Below are 19398 nucleotides of genomic sequence, written 5' to 3' on the forward strand. Positions count from 1 at the left end.
CATTCCATGAAGAAGCCCCCAACGTCCTTTTGCCCAGCTGCAGCAGCAACATGGCAACTACAACTCTGAGACCTTGGCTGCAAGATACCCAGCTGTTGCAACAGGGTTCTTGTGGCACAGCAACCACCACTCTGGGAACTAAGAAAAAGTTCCTGGCTGCCTGATGCCCAGCTACAACAGTGGGGTGATGTGCTGCTACCATCACAACAGAGCCCCAAGGACATGGTCAGTTGTGGAACATTGCAGGGGGGCTGGCTTGGTGTCTCTCCATATCTTGGGGAAACTGGAGCTCTAGGCAATGGTCTAGGTATGCCTAATGGGTGGGCCACCCCTGAAAACAATTCTTAATATGTTGATACTGTAGCATACCTTTTATGCCCAGCTAACTCTTCCATCTGGGTGGGACAACCAAGAATTGGGTGTTATTAGTTTTGAGGGCTTAAGATAACATCAGCCTTTACAAACAGAGTGGAATGAATAAAAGGTCATGAGATTAAAAAACCAACAACACTGGCTGTAATTTGCTGTTTGCTTCTGAGCTTCTTCAATTTACCACCTCATATTTCCCATCAATCTCCTGGAAAATTAAAAATATGATATGTCAGCAAAAGTTTCAAAGACCGATTAATTTAAATGGGAAAAACTGAAAAGCACACTTCATTCTTCCACTGTAAAAGCAGGATGTAAAAGTGCTTGACTTTTACTAGATCATGCCCTTACTTAACAATACTAGGAACAAAGTGTTTAGAGCTCCAATAAAGAACAAACACAATAAAGTGGCTAAAGGTGGGGTTCAGGACTTGCATAGAGCTCTGGATGTTCTGCACCCATGAAGAGCCATGTGCCACTGGACTGAATATTGCACTGGAAAGCCTTTGCATGTGTCCACATCAGAACTTCAGCAGCAAGGAGCAACTGCCTAGTTGTGGATTTCGATCTTAAATATAACTGTGCACAAGGTTCAGAGCATTAGGGTTAATATATCTTTTATGTGAATCAAATTACTAAAAGAATAGTATTTATGCATACACGACACACACACGAGTTAAAGGCAAATATTTACATTGTATCTTATAAAACTGTACAGTGTAATATTCTGTTTCATGAAAATATCTACTCAGAATGATTTGCTTTGCTAGTAAATATAAATCAAAGTCATAATGACTGTTACCACTGCTGATTCTACTCAGATTGTATTGTATAGATTTTCAATGACATTGTAAAAACAGTTGTCAAAAATACACATATTAGCCCTGTCCCGTCTAATGTTGAAATTGCAATTCCTTGTCATGCTGTAAAACATGCCAATTTTATTTATTAATTATTAATTTTATTTATTAATTAAAAAGCCCTCAAAATAAGATGGGGAAAATGAACATACTTATGAAAGAGAAAATCGCAAATAATGGATCCCCCCATTTTAAGTTGATGTTTCTTTCATATTTATTTTTTCCTATCATAGCACAATAAAACATTACATGTAATTAAATAGTCTCTGTGTACAGGGCACACTGTAATTCACAGATTTACAGTGCAACAATACCCCTCTTTAATAGAGAAGTAACCATTAACTCTCTGGGAGACAAAAACTTTTGCCCCAGTTCAGTCAAAGCAATCCAAATACAGATCCTCATCTGAACTGTGCCGGAGGAACTGGGTATTGCTGGACTGTGGAGAGCACTTCCCCACAAAATAGATGGTGTGCTGATTCTGATCATCTGTTTGTGATGAGACGGAGGGACCAACTCCAGCCACTCACTTCCCTCCTCAGATGTGCATCCCATGGCTCTGGATGAGGTTCTCCATTCTTATACCATACAGACTCCATTTGCTATTCCCCTCCCCCATTTGTCAGACATTCACATAATCTTAAGCATATGGTAATGAAATACATGGGCAAAGAAACCTGTTTTCATGTTTCAAAATAACTCAGAAAGTGTTTCTACATTTTTTTTCTAAACAGTTAAGGCAACTATACCAATACATTAGACACAGCATATGTTTTGTTATATTGCTTTCTATGCTCTAAACATTAAAGGGGGGGGGGGAACCAAGAGATTTAAAACATGCTACAATCTTCTTGTACCACTTAGGAATTTTATCCAACTGGTAAATAGTGCTGTACTTCACTTAACATATAGTGGCTGATCCCTAAAGATATAACTTACTATTGAACTGCTCCTGGAAACAGATTATTCAAAGGAACACATGTGAAATATCAGACAAATAGACAACAGTCCATTAGCCAATGAGTAAAAAGGGGGAAATTCCAACATATTAATTTACAACTTGAACATTCTTAATTGTATCTGTTACAATAACTTAATCTACTCAGGGTTCCATTCTTCATCCTTTTTGCATCTTGAATAGATAAGATGCTCTCAAGAACCATCCCCAGACATCGTGAACACACTGATGTTTTCCGTTAGCCAGTCCCAGACTAATGTTTAGCACATCTACTAATATACCGCATGATACTAGAGTGCACCACTGAGCCATTTAACTTTGTTTTCACTTGGGTAAGGCTGTAGGTATAAAATGACAGTGAGCAGAAATTCCTGCACAGTTAATACAATGCAATGTAGCTATAACAAAGAGTGCCACAAAACTGCTAGGGCTGTGATAGTGAAGAGCAAGGTGATTGAAACTTGATTGTCCATAACTTGATTGCCCCTGTTCTCTTTAGGAGACAATTTTACAATAATGTTGTCTGTGGAGTCTGCCTTTTTCACCGTTGAGTTAGATTCATTCCTGTCTCCTGAATTGGCTCTGAGATCATCTGGAAAATAAACAAACAAAATAGAAGAAATTTAATATTAGTTGCTGATTTAGCAGATTACGTCCATCATAAAATGCTAGCTTTTGTAGCCTCTGCCGCTATAATCTATTAATTGGAAATAAGATATGCAACAGAGTACTAAAATGGTTCGCTCAGAAGTAATTCTCACTAAACTCACTGGAGATACATCCAGATGGGTAGCCATGTTGGCTCTGGAACAGTAGAACTAAGTTTGAGTTCAGTGGCACCTTTAAGAGCAACAAAATTTTATTCAAGGTGTGAGTTTTAGTGTTCCACCTTGGAAATTACTTTGTAATAATCTTACATAAGATAATGTGCACTTACTTGGGTGTGAACTCATTTGGACTTCTGAGTAAATATGGATAGACGAGAATGTTAAATCTGAACCAAGTACAACCACGCACCAGCTAAAGTTGATTATCTGGATTTTATAGTTTACTCTAAAATTAGGGTTTCCAGGTCTGTGTTGGAAAATGCCTGGAGACTTTGCGGGTGGATCCAGGAAAGGGCCGGGTTTGGGGAGGAGAAGGGCCTCAGCATGGCACAATACCATAGAGCCCACACTTCAAAGCAGCATTTTCTCCAGGGGAGCTGATCTCTGCCAGCTGGAAATAAAGTGGGATATCTCCAGGCCCCACCTGGAGGTTGGCAACCCTGTCTAAAATGTTCTTTAAAGCACCCATTGAAGCAGTGGTTTAACCCTGTCTCTGGCACAATCTTCCAGGTCTAAATTGCTCCCTCAGAGCTGCTATGAGTTCTGTAAGGGAAAAATGCATACACAAGGCATACATGTAGTTCCATTCTCCGCACCCCCCCCCCCCGAATAGTCATCTATACATTTCCAAATATGACAGGATGCCTAATTTGGACATGGAATTTTTTCAATTTTCAAAAGTTTTTATTAGTTTCAAAAAGTTGAGAATTAGGAAACAGAAAAGAAGGGAACGGTAAAGACACCCTACATTCTGGTATTATTTTACAAATACTTTCCAAAATCAAAGCGCTATTTCTGCCACGTTTTCTTAACAGTATTTTCTCTTGTTATTATTTTAAACTAGACAATATATATCTATATGTTCCATTTTAAAATTGTATAATATATATCTTTAGTTAAATTTAACAACTTCCCATTTTTCCATATTAGATTTAAAAATTCGCTTATAGGTACATATTGTGTTATAAACACAGGAAAAAAAGAGAGGGAAATCATATCACACCAGAGAATCTTGAAAGTCTTGCGCATCCAACCAAACATAAGATTTCATTCTAGTACAGTGTTGAAGTGTGTCAACATGTGTCTCACTCCTTTAGAATATCCTCAATTGCCCCTAATTGGATTTAAAGTTTGCTTATAATTGAATTTTATGTTATATACACAGGGCAAGAGAAAGAGAAATCAGATCACACCAGAGAATCTTAAGAGTCTTGAGAATCCAACCAAACATAAAATTTCATCCAATTTTTTCTCACATCTTCTTTAGATTTCCCCACTAACAATTGGGATAGAAAGTTGAGTTCTGCAGTCTCCAAAACTTTCCCCACCAAGTCCATTTTTGAAGGAATTTCCTAACATTTCCATTTCTGTGCCAAAAGGATTCTAGCTGCTGTATTGAAGTGTGCCAGCATATGTCTCATTTCTTTAGAATAGTCCTCTGGAAATATGTTTAATAAAAAAAGTTCTGGTTTGAAATGAATCTGTGTTTTCATAATCTTTTGCAACATTTCACGTACCATTTTCCAATAGCATTTCACCACTTCACATGTCCACCACATATGGTAAAAAGACCCAACTTGTTTGGTGCATTTCCAACATTTGTTAGACATATTGGAATAAATCCTGCTCAATTTCTGTGGAGTCAAGTACCACCTGTAGAACATAAAGGTTTTCTTTGAAAATCACTGACCTAGTTAGTTTTACATTAAATTTCCACAGTCTTTCCCACTGTTCTAGTGTAATGTTATAACCAAAGATTTTGCCCATTGGACCATACAATCCTTTACAACTTCATCTTGTGTCTTCATTTGGAGTAAATAGGCATCTCTCTCTCTCGGCTTGGCTTCACGAACGAAGATTTAAGAAGGGTGCAATAGTCCACGTCTGCTGCAGGCTCGCTGGTGGCTGACAAGACCAATGTGGGACAGGCAGGTCCGGCTGCAGCGGCTGCAGGGAAAAGTCTGATTTAGGGCTGGCGCCGTAGCAGTGCGATTCTTCCTCAATCTTCTTTTGTCCTCAAGACCAGCTATGCATACAGTTTAGAGATTAGCTTTTCTTGTGGACCCAAAAGAATTTTGTCAAATAGGTATTGTTCACTCATAAAGCCTGACACCTTGTCTTTGGCATATCTAGATTCAACTTGCATTCTCATCCACCAATTCATTTTAATATCCATACTTTCCAGTTCTTCTATAGATTTCAATTGATTTTCTTTTCCCAACAAGTCCTCATACCTATAATTTTGATTTGCTTTTACAAGATTTGGGTGAGTAAATGCTTCTACTGGCGAAACCCATCTTGGCACTTTTAGGCAAATTTTAGGCTTCAACCATACCCAAGTTTGGTATAAAGATTTCCTAAACAAATGATCCTTGAAATAAGAGTGGCCTTATAGTCTTTGATACCACAAATACGCATGCCAACCCACAGTCAGATCATGTCCTTCTAATAGCAATTGTCTCTTATCTTTCAACAGTATCCAGTCTCTTATCCACATCACTACAGATGCTTTGTAATACAATTGCCAATCTGGGAGACCCATACCTGCTCTTAATTTGGAGTCCTGCAAGGTTTTTAATTTATTTCTGGATTTTTTACCTTGCCACACATATTTAACGACAATCTTATTTAACTCTTGAAAAAACCCACTATTTAAAAATACTGGAATAGTTTGAAAGAGAAATAGTAGCCTTGGTAAGACATTCATTTTTATCAGGGCAATTCTTCCAATTAAGGATAAATTCAGATCATGCCATTTTTCCAGGTCATTTCTAATTTGCCCCCCAAGGTCAGAATAAAGAGTCAGACACAATGCATTGGTATAAAATTGGGCCACTTTATTAAATATCAAAATAAACGGCAAGGGCACCCAACCAGCAGTCTGGCTAGGGCTAGGGGTCACCGTGACCGCTCCCCTGCCATTAGTGGGCGAGAGACCCAGCCCCCAGCCGGAGCTGAGTGACTCAGCTCCCTCCAGGCAGGCCCAGCAGGGAGGCACGCACCAGAGGGCCCAAACCCAGACGAACGTCTCGACGGAAAGGCACCCTCTAGTCGAGCCTCCAGGACGGTCTGCATTCTCCAAACCCGGGTCTCCAAACCCCAAGGTTGATCATGCCAGACCCCTAATTCCCCAAAAGGGGGATGCTTCACAGTCCTCCCCTAGCCGCATAGTGCCCTAAACCACAAAAACCTGCCAACTAAAGTGACCACCTATTTAACAGCACCTCCCGATAGCCAATTCCACAATCCACTGTACCGCTATGCAAGGTAGGCAAAAAACACACCCTCAGCAACAGCCAATCAGCTGGGGCGTAAAAAATTCCGACCCGGCTCCCCAAATGAGGCAACCAGCAAACGGCTACATAACAGACAGGGCAGGAGGGAGGGCTGATCTTCCAAAGGACTGACAGCAGGGAGTGGGGAGCTAGCCAAAACAGCCAGACCCCGCCCCTAACATTGCGCGCCCAAATGGGCGAACCCTGACTCCTCCCTCCCAGGGAGGCAAACCGGGCTATAGCAGCCTAGCAGCTATGCTGCAGGCTGCAAGCCTCAGATTGCCCCCCAAGGTTGGAATAAAGAGTCAGACACAATGCATTGGTACAAAATTGGGCCACTTTATTAAATATCAAAATAAATGGCAAGGGCACCCAACCAGCAGCCTGGCCAGGGCTAGGGGTCACCGTGACCGCTCCCATGCCAATAGTGGGCAAGAGACCCAGCCCCCAGCCGGAGCTGAGTGACTCAGCTCCCTCCAGGCAGGCCCAGCAGGGAGGCACGCCCCAGAGGGCCCAAACCCCGATGCATGTCTCGACGGAAAGGCACCCTCTAGTCGAGCCTCCAGGATGGTCTGCATTCTCCAAACCTGGGTCTCCAAACCCCAACGTTGATCATGCCAGACCTCTAATTCCCCAAAAGGGGGATGCTTCACAGTCCTCCCCTAGCCACATAGTGCCCTAAACCCCCCAAACCTGCCACTACTAAGGCCAAGTTTCTACTTGGGGCTTTGCGCCCACAGGGAGGCCCAAAGCCACCCGCAAATCTTGCCGCAAATCTCTCAGGAAAAGCATATTGCCCTTTTCTGAGAGATGCACCCCATCCCCTCTGTAGAGGTCAGGAAATTTTGGCGAAATGTCCGGATGGGGCAGATAGTGGCCCAATCCCCTTTCTAACACCTTCTTAATCTCCTTATTAGCCTTATACCGGGCCCTCTCAATAGCTGCAGGGTCCCAAGCACAGCGCCAAACCCGGCGGGGCAGCATGGCTGACCACATTATGATGGACCCAGGCCATTGCTCCCTAATGTGCTGAAAATCATCACGGGCCTACCAAACTAAGGCCTTGCCCTTTAAGAGTCCCAGATCATTACCTCCCAGGTGAACAATTAAACCTGAGGAGGACCCACACTATCTTGAAGTAACAAAGGCAGCAGGCCCGGCCACTGAAGGCCCCGGCGCCCCCGCCATTCAATACAAACATGTTGGCTGAGTCCCAGCTGAGAGCCGACAGAAGTTCTCCGCGCCTGGTGAGCGGCCCAAAACACGTGGCTATGGCCACAGACGAGAACTCGGCTCCTCTGGCCAGGAGCAACAGCATCTAAAGAGAAAAAACAGTTAAACAAGAACAGAACCACTAACCATCCAACAATAAATCAATTAAGGCCTGAGAAAAGGTTGTAGACTTGTAGGCCGATGAACGCCAATGGCCCAAGCGCTGAATGGAAGAGGACGGGTACCCCATAGCAGCAGCCATTGAAGCTGCTCCAATTCTAAAGGAGTGGGTTCCAAACCGCACCCTAAAGCCCGTGACGTCACCACCCAAAACTGATGCTTTGTCAACGGGCTACCCTCACAATGGCAAAATAAAAACCCATCCTTGAGCCCCCGAACAGCCAAATAAGCAGCCAGTGCAGCCACTGGACACAGCTCAAGCTCTGAACAACTACCCAGCTCAGGTACGGTACCCTTTTGCAACTGATCTGTCTTAGAGCGACGGACAGTAATCACCGCCTTTCCCCCAGACAGTTCCAGGTCCCTTAATAACAGAGCCTTACCAGAATCATCGTTTCTGAACTGTGCCACCAGTTCGCTGACTCTAAGAGCCCCGAAAAAGGCTACTAAAGATGCGGCATGAAACAAACATGCTTCAAAAGAAGCACACACCACGTCTCAAATCCCCTTCAAGCCACGCAGAATCGACGGAGACATAGGATTCCGCGTATCTATCCTGGGTCCAGCCTGTCTGGCCCACCCTTCCAGCATCTTTCGAATATGAAAATCAGCTGTTTCCTCCCTATAACCCAGCACCTTACTAGCAAAAGCCAATGCAGACAGGCGCCCCCTAATGGATCACATGGCCAATCCCTTACCTCGAAGTGAAACACAGTAATGGAGCAACTGCTTCACCGGGAGGGGCCAAACCATGCGATATCCTACCTCAGCCCTAAAGTCTCCAAACTGCCGCACAGCCCGTTCGTAAGACTTCCTGGTGCTAGGCGCAATGGCTAGGCCTATTGCTCTGCAGGCCTCAGCTCTCCAATCAGCCATAGCTCCTGGGGCATTGGCACTGCCTCTCTGTCGGCATCTGGGGCCAGCTGACGAAACTTCTCCATCTGTTTACGAGATAGAGCGTCAGCCACCCTGTTACTCACCCCAGTAACATGCTTCACTAAAAACAAAATATTAAGCTGCAAACAATGCAGAGTGAAGGCCCTCACCAACCTCATAACCCGTTGGGATTTGGATGAAAGGGAATTAATGACATGGACTACCGCCATATTATCACACCAAAAATGAACTGTGTGATTGGCCATATCCTTCCCCCACAGCCAAACCATGACTAAAATGGGAAAGAACTCGAGAAACGTAAGATCTCGGTTCACACCTACCTGCCCCCAGGAGTCTGGCCAACTATCAGCGCACCAATGTCCGCGGAAATAGACTCCAAAATCCAAAGACCCAGCAGCATCAGACATGACCTGGAGCTCAGCTTCAAGCCTCATGTCTTCTCTCCAAAAACAGACTCCATTAAAGGACTCCAAAAATCCTTGCCAAACCCTCAAATCATCCCTCATGCTGCAGGTAACTCGAGTTCTATGCTGTGGCAAGCGTAACCCTGCCATAGCATCACAGAGCCTTCTAAGAAAAGCCCTCCCCGGAGGAACCACTTTGCACGCAAAGTTGAGGTGCCCCACTAGCTGTTGCAATTCCAGCAAGGTAACCTTTTAAAGCAGAAAGGCAAAAATCCTACCCCTCAATTCAACTATCTTCTGGAGAGGTACCCTAGACAGCTGAGCAACAGTATCAATCTCAATCCCCCAAAAGGTCAGCTTTTGGGCCGGACCTTCCATTTTCTCAGGGGCCAAAGGGACCCCAAGCTCCGCTGCCAGCTCAATAAAGCCTGACAGGAGCTTCCCACAATGCCCAGTCCCCTTGGGACCCACGAAAAGGTAGTCGTCCAAATAATGAACAACATCCTGTAAACCTACTTTCTCCCGCACAGCCCATTCCAAAAATGTGCTGAAGCACTCAAAAGTAGAACATGATACAAAGCAGCCCATTGGCAATGCTCTATCCATGTAAAATTGGCCTTCAAAAGAAAACCCCAAAAGCTCAAAATAATCGGGATGCACTGACAGAAGGCGAAATGCAGATTTAATATTGCATTTTGCCTACTCTGTGCCCACCCCGCAGCGTCTCACCACGACCACAGCCTGGTCGAAGCTAGTATACCTAACTGAGTATAAATGTTCAGGAATCCCATCATTCATAGACTTTCCTCAGGGAAAGGAGAGATGGTGAATCAAACGAAATTCACCAGGCGCCTTTTTTGGCACCACATCTAATGGCGAAACCCTAAGAGTACCCACTGGAGGATGTGAAAAAGGACCCAAGATCCTACCCTTCGCCAACTCCTTGGCGATCTTGTCTCTAACAACCTGTTCCAAACCTTAACTGACTTAAGGTTCCTGGACATAAATGGAACCCGAGGCTCCTGAAAAGGGATCCTAAAACCAACTTTAAAACCTTCCAACAAATACAAACTGTCAGCCCTTTGAGGATACCTCAACAGCCAATGCTCAAGAGGCCCCACCCTTATCGGGCTAGGTCCCTTTCTTAGCTGGATAGGATCCACCACCCCCACCAGGCTTCTTTGCATTTTTACGTCCCCACGCTCTGGGGCAGCTATAAAAGGAGAGTGACCCACCACACATGGGGCATTCGTGCTTGAACTGGCAAGCCTTCCTGTTACACACTCCCGAAGAGCCAAATTCCCAGCACAGCAAGCGGGGTTGAACCACCTGCCCCACTGAACCGCAGGGAGAGCTGGATGAAGCCGAAGAGGAAGCCACTGACCTACTCACCAGGTGACCGCTATCAGAGCCATCACCCAAATTAGGCCTAGCCGGGGACATGACCTGCAGCTACAGTCCCACTGAAGTGACGAATACAAGGCAGCCCTCATCTGAAACTCCTGATTGTATTGCAACCAAGTAGGGCCACTAAATGCCGTGTATCCCTTATAAATTTTATCTAAATATTGAAAAAGGGCAGCTGCCCACCACAGCATAAATACAAAACCCCGCAGCCAATTTGCCCAGGTCCTGTCTACTTTCCGTTTTTTCAATTTCTCCTTCTCATCCAGCTCCTCCTTATCTTTTTTTTTCCAACTCTCGAAAGAGCAGAGAAAAAATGTCCACATACTCCCCTTTCGGGATTTTCTCCCTGGTTGCGGGAAGCAAGTGGTCCCCTAACAGCAAGGCAACATCCCCAAAGGGCAAAGATGTAAAAGGAACCATCCCATAAGGGGAAGGGGCACCCATGAGGGAACCTGCCAAGCCCAGATGCCCAGCCCCCCGATAAGCCCAAGTACTACCTTGTCTGTTAGCCCAGACCCAATTCGGGAATGAACCAGCTCCCAAAGAAGCAGGCACCCCCAAACTCACAGCAGAAGTACCTTGCCCAGCCCCTAATGCCAAACTTGCCTCGCACTAGCCTGCCAATTATCACCAGACCTACCTCCAAATCCAGAAGGCACCAATGGCAAACCACTTCCCGATCCTCCAGCTGTTGCCACCCTACGCAACTCAGGACCACCGAGGCCAGGATCCCTGCCAGGCAGCACTCCACCAGACCTGCCCTCAAGAATAGACAAGCTGGTAAGTATATTAGCCTGCCTACCCTTCTTAGAGGCATTAAACCCCTCTACCCCTCCTGGGGAAGGGATACCTGACGCCTGCTCCAAAGCCCTCAACCAACTAATAATACTAGCATCCACTGCTACATCACCCTCCTCATCAGATGAGGATGTCGGGGGTGGTGGCCTCTTAGCAGGCACCCTGGGTGCCCTAGGCACTGGCTTTTTACCCTGGGGCTTACCCGACCCTTTACCTCCTGCCATTATTACAGAAGGAGAAGAAACTACAAAATGGCCTCCTCCAAATGCCACCTAAAATGGCTGCCTCCCCCTAAGCAGGGAAAAGGAACTGAAAATGGCCGCTCTAGTGCTTTTATCACTACCCTCCTTCACAAAGAAGGGCCTTAAAATGGCCACCCACCAATGCCCTCTGCAATGGCAGCCCTTTACACTGGCAATCAACACCCCGCCAAGGGGCTTAAAAAGGTAAACTCCACTCCCTTTTTCTCCTAAGAAGGCAGCCACCAGCAACCCAGCACACCTGGGACTCAAGCCTCCCCCAACCCTCAAACAAGGACGAAGGATGACCACACCAGGCTCCCACACAAAATGGCGCCTAATGATACCCCAGGGCCCAACGCAGACACACCAGGCCAAGGCAAACTAAGCCAAGCAAACTCTTCCAGCGCCTGCAGAAATCCCTGAGGGCAGCCACCAGCACCACCGCACACCTGGGACTCAAGCCTCCCCCAACCCCCAAACAAGGACTAAGGAAGATCTCTCTAGGCCCCCACGCAAAATGGCGACCAACAACAGCCCAGGCCCCATGCAGACACCCCAGCCCCAGGCAAACTCAGCCAGGCAGACTCCTCCGACATCTTCACTGATCCCCCGACGATACTGCTGCCGCCACAACGCCTCCTGACGCCAAACCCGATGCGACCACAGAAGCCTTCCTCACGAGACCCAGGAGCTCCTCTCGATCTTCCAAAGGACTGACAGCAGGGAGCTGGGAGCTAGCTGTTAAAACGGCCAGACCCCGCCCCCAACATTGCACGCCCAACCTGGCGAACCTTGACTCCTCCCTCCCAGGGTGGCAAACCGGACTAAAGCAGCCTAGCAGCTATGCTGCAGGCTGCAAGCCCCAGATTCTTTAAGACGTTTATCATAGCTGTCTGCTTTCAGATTGCTGCATCTATTTGAAATCACCACCCCTAAATATCTGATTCTTTTTTCATAAAGAAATCCTGAATTTGCTGAAATGCCTAGATTTGTTCTGCTGTCATGTTTTTGGTCAGAAATTTTGTTTTATAATAGTTAATCTTTAGTCCTGCCCAACAACCAAATTGTTTAATCTTGTTTAACCTGTCCATCGGTTGTTCTAATATAAAAACTAAGTCATCAGCAAAAGCTCTAAGTTTATATTGTTCATCTTTTATCACGGCTCCCTTTATACTTGTGTCTTCTCTTATTTGATTGTTAAGTATCTCTAGTGATAAAATAAAAAGTAGAGGTGACAGTGGGCAGCCTTGTCTTGTACCTTTTTGTATATTAATTCTTTCCATTAATTCGCCATTCACTGTCACCTTAGCTTTTTGTAGGGAGTATATCGCTCCTCCTATTCTCAAAAAATTTTCCCTACATTCTATACTTTTCAATTGCTGTAGCATGAACTGCCAGCGAAGATAGTCAAAGGCCTTCTTTGCATCTAGGCAGATTAAAGCCAATTGTTTCTCTGGATGGGCTTCATAGTATTCTAAAATGTCACAAACTGTTCTGACATTGTCTTTCAAATATCTTTTAGGCAAGAATCGTGCTTGGTCATTATGTATTATAAATTGCAAAACTTTCTTAAACCGTTGTGCCAATATTGCAGCAAAGATTTTATAATCCACATTTAAAAGAGAAATTGGACGATAATTTTTAATATCTTTCAGATAATTTTTTTTTTTAATCAGAGATATCGTAGCCTCTTGCCATGAATTTGGAATTTGACCTTCTTCCTGTATCTTTTCAATGATGTGTTTGTATGGTAAAAGTAAGGATTCTTCATAGGCTTTATAAAACTCAGCTGGTAAACCATCTGGTCCTGGTGATTGCCATTCTTTTGAGCAGTTAATGCCTCTCCAAGTTCCCTTATTGTTATAGGTTCATTCAAAATTTTTTGTTGCTCTTCTGTAAACTTGTTAAGGTTGTTTCGTTTAAGGTACTCTTCTAGGTTTGCTTTATCAACTTGCTTGTCTTCATATAATTTTTTATAAAATTGTTCTACAATTTGTCGTATTTCTTGTTTTTGGGATTTCTCCTTATTGTTCTCATCTCTCAGTGTTGCAATTATTCTTTTAGCCTTCTCCTTTCTCATCGTATATGCCAACCATCTTCCTGGTTTATTAGCATGCTCAAAAAAGTTTTGTTTAGCATATCTTAATTTAATCTCCACTTCTCCCATAAGAATTAGATTCATTTTATGCTGCATTTCTCTCACCTTTTTTTGAAATTCATGCTTTGTAGGGTGCTTTTTAAGGTTCTGCTCAGCTTCTCCCATTTGCGACATTAATTTTTGATGACTTTCAGCTCTTTCTTCTTTTGACATGGAATTTTTTCAAATGAAGACCTTTTTTTATCTAATCATTTTGGCTCTGCATTTCCTATCATATCAGATAGTGAATCCTCATAACTTGTTTTCTTGATATAGTTCTAGCACAGACTTTGGTGCCCATAGAATGCATTTTGTAGGAATCAAAAGTCATTTATTTATTTAAAAAATACATATGCCACCTTTCCAGATAACCTGTTTGAGGCAGCTTACAAAGTAAAAAATGATAAATTATTACCAATTAAACATAACCATTAAAACATTAATACACATAGAAAAGTTATGACAAAATAATTAAAATAATTCTGTAACAAAGTTAGGTCAGATGTAGACAACCAAATGCATTTTAATAGATAATCTTGTGATAAGTTTTCCTTAATATTTTTCTTAATATAATAATATACTTTATTGTTTATATATAAACACACATAGAAAATGAACATTAAAAACAACAAACATAAAAACAAACATAAAAAGGTAAGCTAAGATAGAAATACTACAATGGTTTATTTATACATAAACAATGATATTTTGGCCAATAAAAACATAGAAATCAATAATTTAGGAAAGCCATCATCTAATACACTGTGGCTGATAGCATTTTTCAATCTATAAAGTGATAAGTTTTTAATACGAACTTAAGATCAACAATCGAAGATCCTATAGGATAACCACGTCTAGTTTAACTGTTTACCATATTTAGGTTCATAGGATAACTTCAAAAAGTCATCTGGTCAGTGACAAACATTATGCTAGGCCAAACTACTGACAGAAAAAAATTGAGATCTTTTGCAAAATAAATTCAGTCACAGATCATTAATCTCATCATGCCTGTATGATGAAAGGTCAAATTATTTTGTTGACATCTGTGTTGTATAGAATTATGTTTAAGTGATGGCTCTTTATAAACTGAATGCATATCAAAACTGTAAAGCAAGGAGTGCTTTTCAAATCTTTACATTAGATCACAAACTAGCCTTCAGTTGAATGAACAACAGTAAACACAAACATGTAATTTTTGTTGGATGTATGTGTCTATGGAATTTGCAGTGGCTGAACTAATTTCTTTGCCACATGCATGCCTCAGTTATATTAAAATATATACACTGAATCAAGATTTGTTACTGTTTTTGTACAGCCACCCTACACTTCTAGTCTACCAACAGAAAACCTCAGAACTTAAGCAATAAATATAAACTAGGTTGATTTAAGAATGAAGGGGAGAACACTACAAAACACTTTGAGTCTCCAGGGACAGACAAATAAATAAAATTGTTCCTCCTTACTGTTTTGACATCAAAATCCCTAGGTTTCACTTCTCCCATGAGCAAAATCCCATTATTTTCCTATATTTTTCTCACCAACCTTCCCCCATAAAATGTATGCATTTTTAAATGTAATTTGTGCATAAATAAATTAGTATTATATAAGATATTGTATATATTGTGTATGCTGAGTGACTGAAATCTGACTGGAAGAAAAAGGTGGGTTGTATTTGCCCCAGTTAATCTTACTTGACTATGCAGTCCTTCATCAACCCCAAACTGAAGGCTGGGGAAGGGGGTGGCAGCTCATCCAAAAGAACTCTTTCATGTTTTGCAAACTATAAATGGCATTGCTGGTTTCTTCCTTATGTTAGGATCCAGAGATGGAATGAATATTCTCCTTGCTTACTAGTCACTAGCTCCAATGATAGGGTTGCCAGGTCTTACTTTGCTTCTGGTGTTGGGCTCCTGGGTGCATTCTGGGATGTTCCTGCATGTGAAGTGATTACATCACTGGGAAGTGATGTCATCATACTGGCCATAAAGTTTTGGCCAAAATGCTAGAGCGTCCATGTGTGACATGGACACCGATGACACCAACATAAGAGGGGCTGTTTAGGGGTGAGGCTTCCCCCTCTGGCCAGCTGGCAGATTGGAGCCCCCCAAATTAGGGGAACCCCTGCCTGGACTGGGGGACTGGCAACCCTGTCCAGTGGATGCCTTGTCTGACCTAGCAGGGGTGATATTAGACTTGGTGCTTGGGTGGTATTGGGCTTGGTGATAGATCTGGGGAACTTCACTATTCATTTTGAGGGTAATTTTATCTGGACTAGTTCAGGATTTTGTATCCACACTTGGGTTGTGGGAGGCCCAACACACAAAAAAGGACATAACTTGGACTTATTTTTTTACACTGAGCCTCTGTGGTAAGGTCTCATTCAATATGTTCATTGATATGCTGATGATTCCCAGATATACATTTCTTTGCCCAAAATGCCCAGAGGTCCTGATCCAGTGAGTGGTTGCTGGGGTTACATGGGGTTGCTTTGTTACATAGTGTGATGGAACTGGCCTGATTTGACCTTCAGACCCAGTCCTGTCAGCTCCCTCTTGGGTTGCAAACTCCTGGAGGGAGCTATTCTTCCTCCTGCCACTAGGGTGTGCAGCCACCACCTGCTCAATTTAGGGGTTCCTGACTCAGAGGAACAGGACTCCCAATCCCACTTTCCAGTTCTGAGGCCTGGCCTTGAGGTCCTCTGTTACCCAGCACCTGGTTATCACAGAGACCAATGTCCTTCTTTAGGAGACCCCTGGAGGATTGGCACCCTTGCCAATTGCATGCCTTCCCCCTTCTTACAGTAGCATGGTCTAAGGTGATTGGGGAACTATGTGGTACAGAGCTTTACTGCTAGCCTGCAAAATAGTAAAAGGTTTATTTTAAAAAAGTGAAAAGTTACAAGCATAATTCTAGCATAGCACACGATCAGCAACCAGAAGGTCAAATAAAAGTTGGTTTGAAACGTATCCTTCTGTCGCTGATTTAAAAACTTGCCCTACCAGATGTTTAAGCGGAGCAGGCACCTCTAAGCTTAGTAAGTTACAAAATCTTCTAATGATACTTCATTGCTTCAGGCTTCCTGCATCCAGCCAGGCCCAGCCACATGGTCAAATATGTCTGCTGGCTGGAAGGTAGCAGTCGTCTTCCAAGGTCCAGCTCCAAGAGAGAAGAGCCTGTGCTCTTCAGAGCAAGCACTTTTGTTAATCCCCTGACTCCACCCACTTTACATCACTCTTCACCCCTTGTTACCTGGTCCGCCCAGGTTTAGGCTTCTTTTCCTGTTGTCCCCAGGAAGCCTCTTTTCTGGGAGGCATTCTGGGAAATCCCCAGCTCATTCCTGGAGATGGTCTGGGGCTGCTCTAGCCCAATGCCCTCCCCATTCTGTTTCCTGCCTGGAGGAGAAGGATGTCCATTGTCTCTTCAAGTATTAGCATCTCTTAAGAGGTAGCCCAGGTGATGCTGTAATGCTGCTATCTTCCTCCCCTCTCTTCCTGCTTTTCTCTGAGCCCAGAGACAGAACCCAGCTTGCCACCTCTCCAGGAGGCAAGGCATTTCTCCACACATGGTTTAAGGTAGAAAAGCTGAAACTGAATCCTGACAAGACACAGGTGATGCTAGCTGGGAAGGCTAAGGTCTTGGAGGGCAAAAATGAACCTTGTCTCTAGGAATTCTATTACCTTTCTTTCCCATCCCACCTTGGGTCAGTTCTTCTCTTCCTGTCCTTCTCAGGAAGAAATACAATCCAGCAAGTCTCTGTCACCTCCTATGTGCAACATTTTTGACAGGGAGTGACATGGTCCTTTGACTATTCTCTGCTAGCTAGAACTTGAAGTATTTGCATAAGCAAGCCTTAAATAAATGGGTGCTTGAGAAAGCCATCAACAGGATAAAGATGTTTGAGAGCAATTAATTTATCTGCTTCCTGCCCTTATATGGATAGAGAAACTTCTTAGAATGAATGTGGGACTTTGTACTCTCCCCAACTCTCCATTGCATGATGTAGCCCAATGTGGACAGATCAAGATGAGTAGCTGTGTTAGTTTGTCTGTAGCAGCAGAAAAGATGAAGTGTCCAGTAACACCTTAAAGACTAACTAATTTTGTGGTACGGTATGAGCTTTCATGAGTCACTGCTCACTTTTTATGGTTACAGCTAGAATGTGACTTCATCTGTCCATATTGGAAACTGGAGTGATTTCAGGTGCCAAATGACACTAGCAGGCAAGTGACAATAGAAGGTGTGATTGCATGAGATGTGATATGCGGAGAGGCATCTGAAACCACGCCCAATGTGGAGTGCAATTCTCTACAATGTGGTTTCTTGTGTTTTTGCATTGTTTTCTAAGTTCTGTAATTCAGTTCTTATTCATATTCTATACTGTTTTATTGAATTGTTTGTAACATAATGCATTCTAATTACAGTGGTTCTCACATGTCTTGTATTTTTCCTATTGCATTACTAAACTTTGTAATCTGCCTTGAATCTTAATAAGAAAGGCGGACTGTAAATGAATAAATAAATAAACCATATACATTGGGTTTAAAAACCACCAACATCCGTATACGATACAAATAAATCTTTAAAACCACCTATAAAAACAGGGAACTATAAGCATCCACAAAAATATAAATAGATCAACGAAGAAATACAGTAAGAACCGTTCCCTCATCCTGAATATAAACAATTGCTACCCATGATTGTTCCAAAAACTAAGACACAATTACGCCATTTGAGAAGCATCATTCCTTTAAAAAGACTAAAAATTAATATCTGAACATTAGAAGCAAATTCCTGGCAGACACGTTAGGTGGCAGGGATTCCAGAAATGTATATGTAACCTGAGAATCACTGTCTGCAAGTCGGTAGTTTCAGAGAACTATCAATAAGCTCTTCTTAGATAATAAAAATGAGTTGATTTTATTTGAAAATACAATCTCACTGACATATAAATCATGAAAGAAATGCAGTGCTCCCCTTGGCTTTATCATAATATCAACATTCATCTGGAGAAGACTAATAGCTTCTAGGATGTACTCTAGGCTTGCGGCAGGTAAAAGGCTGAAAGGCAAAACAAGGCAAGGGCTGGTGACTCAGCTTCATAGTTGAGAATATGCAGGTTCCTTTTGCTGATAGCCGATACTGGAGGCTCATTCAAAGTAAAAAAAGAACATGCAAGAAATATTTAGAATGCTCCCTCCCCCAAGCATTATGAAATGGTTAAAGAGAGTGAACATTCTTCAGGCAGTCATTAAAGCAAATTTAAGAATAAATCATAGAAATACATAGTTTTCTGAAAGCATCTACCCCCACCTCCCAGGCTGTCAGTCTCCCTTTCAACTCTGGTAAAGGCACAATTTCTCCACTGCCTCTTATATCATCCCAGCTTGCTGACTTCAGCTCTCTTGGGTCAGCTGATTAAATAAAGACCTCACTCACTTTAATCTATTCTACTCTTTCACTTGGCTGCAGCCGCTGTTGTAACTTGATTGGCTGCTATAAATTGGGCCGGTTTGAATGCATTAATTAATTTTCTTCTGGCATTGACTTAACCAAAATATTGAAGGCAACAAGACTGAACACTATAGAAATATATAAAAGAAAAGCTCTAGGCTTTTAAAAGCCTCCCCCTCAGTCCTGACTGCTTAATGCACTAACATAACAAGTGTTAAATAATACATTAGGTAAATCTGCTGTTAACCTTTCCAGGGAAAAGGACTACAGTGTTAATTTCCTCTTTTACTGTGGTTTCATAGGGAAGATGGTTCCATGTAAAGGTATGCACAGCTACTTAGAATTGGAAAGGGAGAAGGTTAGATGTGCAAACAGGGCATT

General features: G+C 43.0%; 1 protein-coding gene across 1 annotated transcript in view; it reads right to left on the reverse strand.

The window, feature by feature from the left end:
- Positions 1-969: 969 nt before the first annotated feature.
- Positions 970-19398, reverse strand: part of LOC132574045 (glypican-5-like) — a 704341-nt gene continuing 685912 nt past the window's right edge. Inside the window, exon 9 of the mRNA XM_060242150.1 lies at positions 970-2779. Coding sequence (XP_060098133.1) covers positions 2586-2779 — 194 coding nt within the window. The 3' untranslated portion in view covers positions 970-2585. The remainder of the gene's footprint in view (positions 2780-19398) is intronic.

The sequence above is a fragment of the Heteronotia binoei genome, chromosome 6, assembly GCF_032191835.1.
Source record: "Heteronotia binoei isolate CCM8104 ecotype False Entrance Well chromosome 6, APGP_CSIRO_Hbin_v1, whole genome shotgun sequence".
Classification (NCBI taxonomy): domain Eukaryota; kingdom Metazoa; phylum Chordata; class Lepidosauria; order Squamata; family Gekkonidae; genus Heteronotia; species Heteronotia binoei.